The 3,185-nt window shown below is 48.4% G+C and overlaps 1 protein-coding gene across 1 annotated transcript; it reads left to right on the top strand.

The window, feature by feature from the left end:
• Positions 1–358: 358 nt before the first annotated feature.
• Positions 359–3,181, top strand: LOC119343879 (disease resistance protein PIK6-NP-like; the record flags this gene model as incomplete). Its single annotated transcript, XM_037614616.1, has 1 exon — positions 359–3,181. A coding segment is annotated over exon 1 (2,823 nt), but the record flags the coding sequence as incomplete, so codon positions are not given.
• Between the last annotated feature and the right edge of the window lie 4 nt (positions 3,182–3,185).

Genomic DNA, 3,185 nt, shown 5'->3' with positions numbered 1-3,185 from the left:
TTCTTTCCTGTCCTGTGACACTCATGCGGCCATTCCTACGATCAAGGCGTGCTTGTTTTCGGTGCCGCCATTCCTACGAAACTGAGAAGAATGCTACGTCTTTCGTGTGGAAATCGTCCATCGATCCTCGCACCATAAGGAAAGAAGCGCATCCTCCAACTTGTCGCCTTTAGTTTGCTTGATGCCTTAGCGGGGCAACATAAGAAAAGAACCACATCCTCAAAGTTGTCTCTCACCTTTGGTTGATGCCTTGCAGGTCCCAATTCCCACACCCCAACCACACCTTCCACACAACTTCTCATTTCCATTCATTTGCCATTGTTGTAAACTGCACACCACCTTCTCCAAATCAAGCAAGATGGATGCCCAGGGCGCTGTCGACTCGCTCCTTGGCCGCCTCACCGCCATCCTCGTCGACGAGGCGCAGCTGCTCGGCGGCCTCCATTGCGACGTGGAGTTCATCAAGGATGAGATGGAAAGCATGAACGGCCTGCTCCTCCACCTCATCGAGGCGCACCACCGCGACCACCAGGTGCGCGCTTGGATGAAGCAAGTCGTCGACCTCACCCGCGACTGCGAGGGCAACGTCGAGCTCTACATCCACAGCGTTACAGACGCTGGCCACCACGCTAGTGGCTTCCTGGGCTACTTGCGGCACATCGTCCGCTATGTGCGCACCATCCCGGAGAGGCACCGGATCGCAACGAGGATTCAGGAGCTTAAGGTCAGGGCACGCGATGTAGGCGACAGGAAGCTGAGGTATGGTGTCACCGTGCCACCGGCTGCTGACCAAGCTGACCCGATATTCATGGGCGACGTACCCCATGGATCAGAAGATGAGGAGGAAGATGCTCACAGACGCTCTCTTCTTATCAATTGTCCGGACGAAGTGGCTTATATTGAGAAAATCATTGATGATATCATCAAGTCTTTGCTAGCTGAGGAAGAACTTGTCCAAGATCCGGCAAACGGGGACTCACACCCTAGGATATTTCTTATAATCCCACCGAGGTATGATTACCTTGATATGGATATGATTACAAAGAAACTGTATAAGCGGAAAATGTGCTCATTTAGTTGCAAAGCCTTGGTCCACTACGGCAAGCAGTGCTTCTCTGAAGTCCACGTACTGCGGGAAATACTGCACCATGTGGCGCCCCTTCCAGCTGAACAAGACATGCTCAGGGTGGAACTGGAGAAGAGTTCGGAAATATCACCCAGTATTGATGTGGAGGATGAGACCATGCAACTCAGGAAGAAACTTGAGGGGTATCTCAAAGGTAAACGGTTCTTGATCATTGTTCGAGGTATCGATGATAAGTATGACTGGAAAAGCATAGGCCCTGGTCTGTTACATGCTACTGCTCACGGTTCTCCTGATAGTGCTATCGTCTTTACAAGATATTCTGAAGATTTTTTCATCGAGTCCCCTTATAAAAAATTGAAACTACAAAGTCTATTTAGTGCTTTCTGCAATAATACCAAGGAGCTTTGTTCTGGCAGTTCTGGATATGGAATAAGACAAATTTTACATTTATGTCAGTCCGATGTCTTTGCAATGAAGATGTTCCAACATCTTATGTATGTTAACGGTGCAAGGGGTACAACACAGATAGACAACTTCGTAGGAACCTTAGAGGGTTGTGAGCTCTTGGGTAAAAGTGTGGCAAAGCAAATGGTGAAGTTCTCCTACAATGACTTGCCTGCCAAGTACAGGAGCTGCTTGCTCTACCTAACTATTTTCCCGCAAGGTGACCACATTAGGAGATCAACTGTGTGTAGAAGATGGATAGCTGAAGGCCTGATAACATCCAGGGAGAATCATGCAGAAGATGAAGCTGATTCATGTTTCAATGCCCTCCTCTCCAGGAGTCTCATTCAACCTGGGGAGATCGATGACATGGGCAAGACCAAGACCTGCACATTACATCATGTTGTTCATCAAGTCATCACCAGGATTGCTAGAGATATAAACTTTGCGAACACGGACCTACCACCCAATTTGGCTCGCCACCTTTCCATTCACAGCAGAACTGAGGTGCAAGCATCTCACACAGATCATGCGTTGCAAGCAGCTGATGGCGCTGGCATTGTAGCACTTCTTCCATATTTGGCAAAGTCATCTCAGTGGCAGCTAATGAAGGTGCTGGATCTAGAAGGTTGCAGAGGCTTAAAGAAGCAACATTTGAAGATCATCTGTAAAATAATATTGCTGAAGTACTTAAGCCTCAGGAACACAGATATCACTGAACTACCGAAGAAAATCGAGAAGCTGCAATGCCTGGAGACCTTGGACATCCGGCAAACAACGGTACGGGCCTTCGCCACAAAATCAGTCATGCTTCCAATGCTAAAGCATCTATTCGCTGGTCAGGCTGAGTCTCCAAGCAACATCACTGATAGGTCTCAGGATTTGTTTACGGCCGTGCGCCTTCCGAGCAGCATCAGAAGAATGAATCAGTTGGAGACACTGTCACATGTTGAAGTTTCCCACAGTGTTAATGATTTAACTGGTGTTGGTCATCTATTACAGCTGAGGAAACTGGGTGTGATTCTCCAGGGTAAGAAAGGTGGCCTGAGTTATCTATTTCAACAGATCGAAAAATTACATGGTTGCCTTCGCTCCTTGTCTATTCAGATCAACGAACCGGTTTCTCAAACTGAGGATACTCTTAGCTCAGAGGAGGTGGTCACATTAGCCTCCCCTCCAAACCTTCTTCAAAGCTTAAACATTAGCGGCATCACAAGTGGGTTTCTACTCTGGATTGCAGAGCTCGATCAACTTACCAAGATAACACTGAGCCAGACTTACCTAGGGGAAGATGATATATGCATCCTCGGCAAGCTTGCAGCTCTGCGCTGCCTCAGGCTTCGGCGCAGTTCATACGCCGGCAGCGGGCTCACATTCAAGCAAGAAGAGTTCAAGATCCTCAGGTCCTTGGTCGTTGATGATGGTACCATCACCGACATTATCTTTGACACTGGAGCCGCTCCCAAGCTGGAGAGGATTGTGTGGTCCTTTGCCAAAATGGAGTCTATTTGTGGACTCCTCCGCCTTCCCAAATTGAAGAATGTCGAGCTCAATGGTGACTGCGACCCAGATCCAGTGAGACTAGCACTTGAAAAGCACCCCAACCTTCCTGATTTCAAGCACAAGCCACACCAGGGGCAACAAGAAGATAGAG

Source organism: Triticum dicoccoides, unplaced genomic scaffold (assembly GCF_002162155.2).
Source record: "Triticum dicoccoides isolate Atlit2015 ecotype Zavitan unplaced genomic scaffold, WEW_v2.0 scaffold144838, whole genome shotgun sequence".
NCBI lineage: Eukaryota > Viridiplantae > Streptophyta > Magnoliopsida > Poales > Poaceae > Triticum > Triticum dicoccoides.
This window is presented reverse-complemented; position numbering and strand designations above follow the sequence as displayed.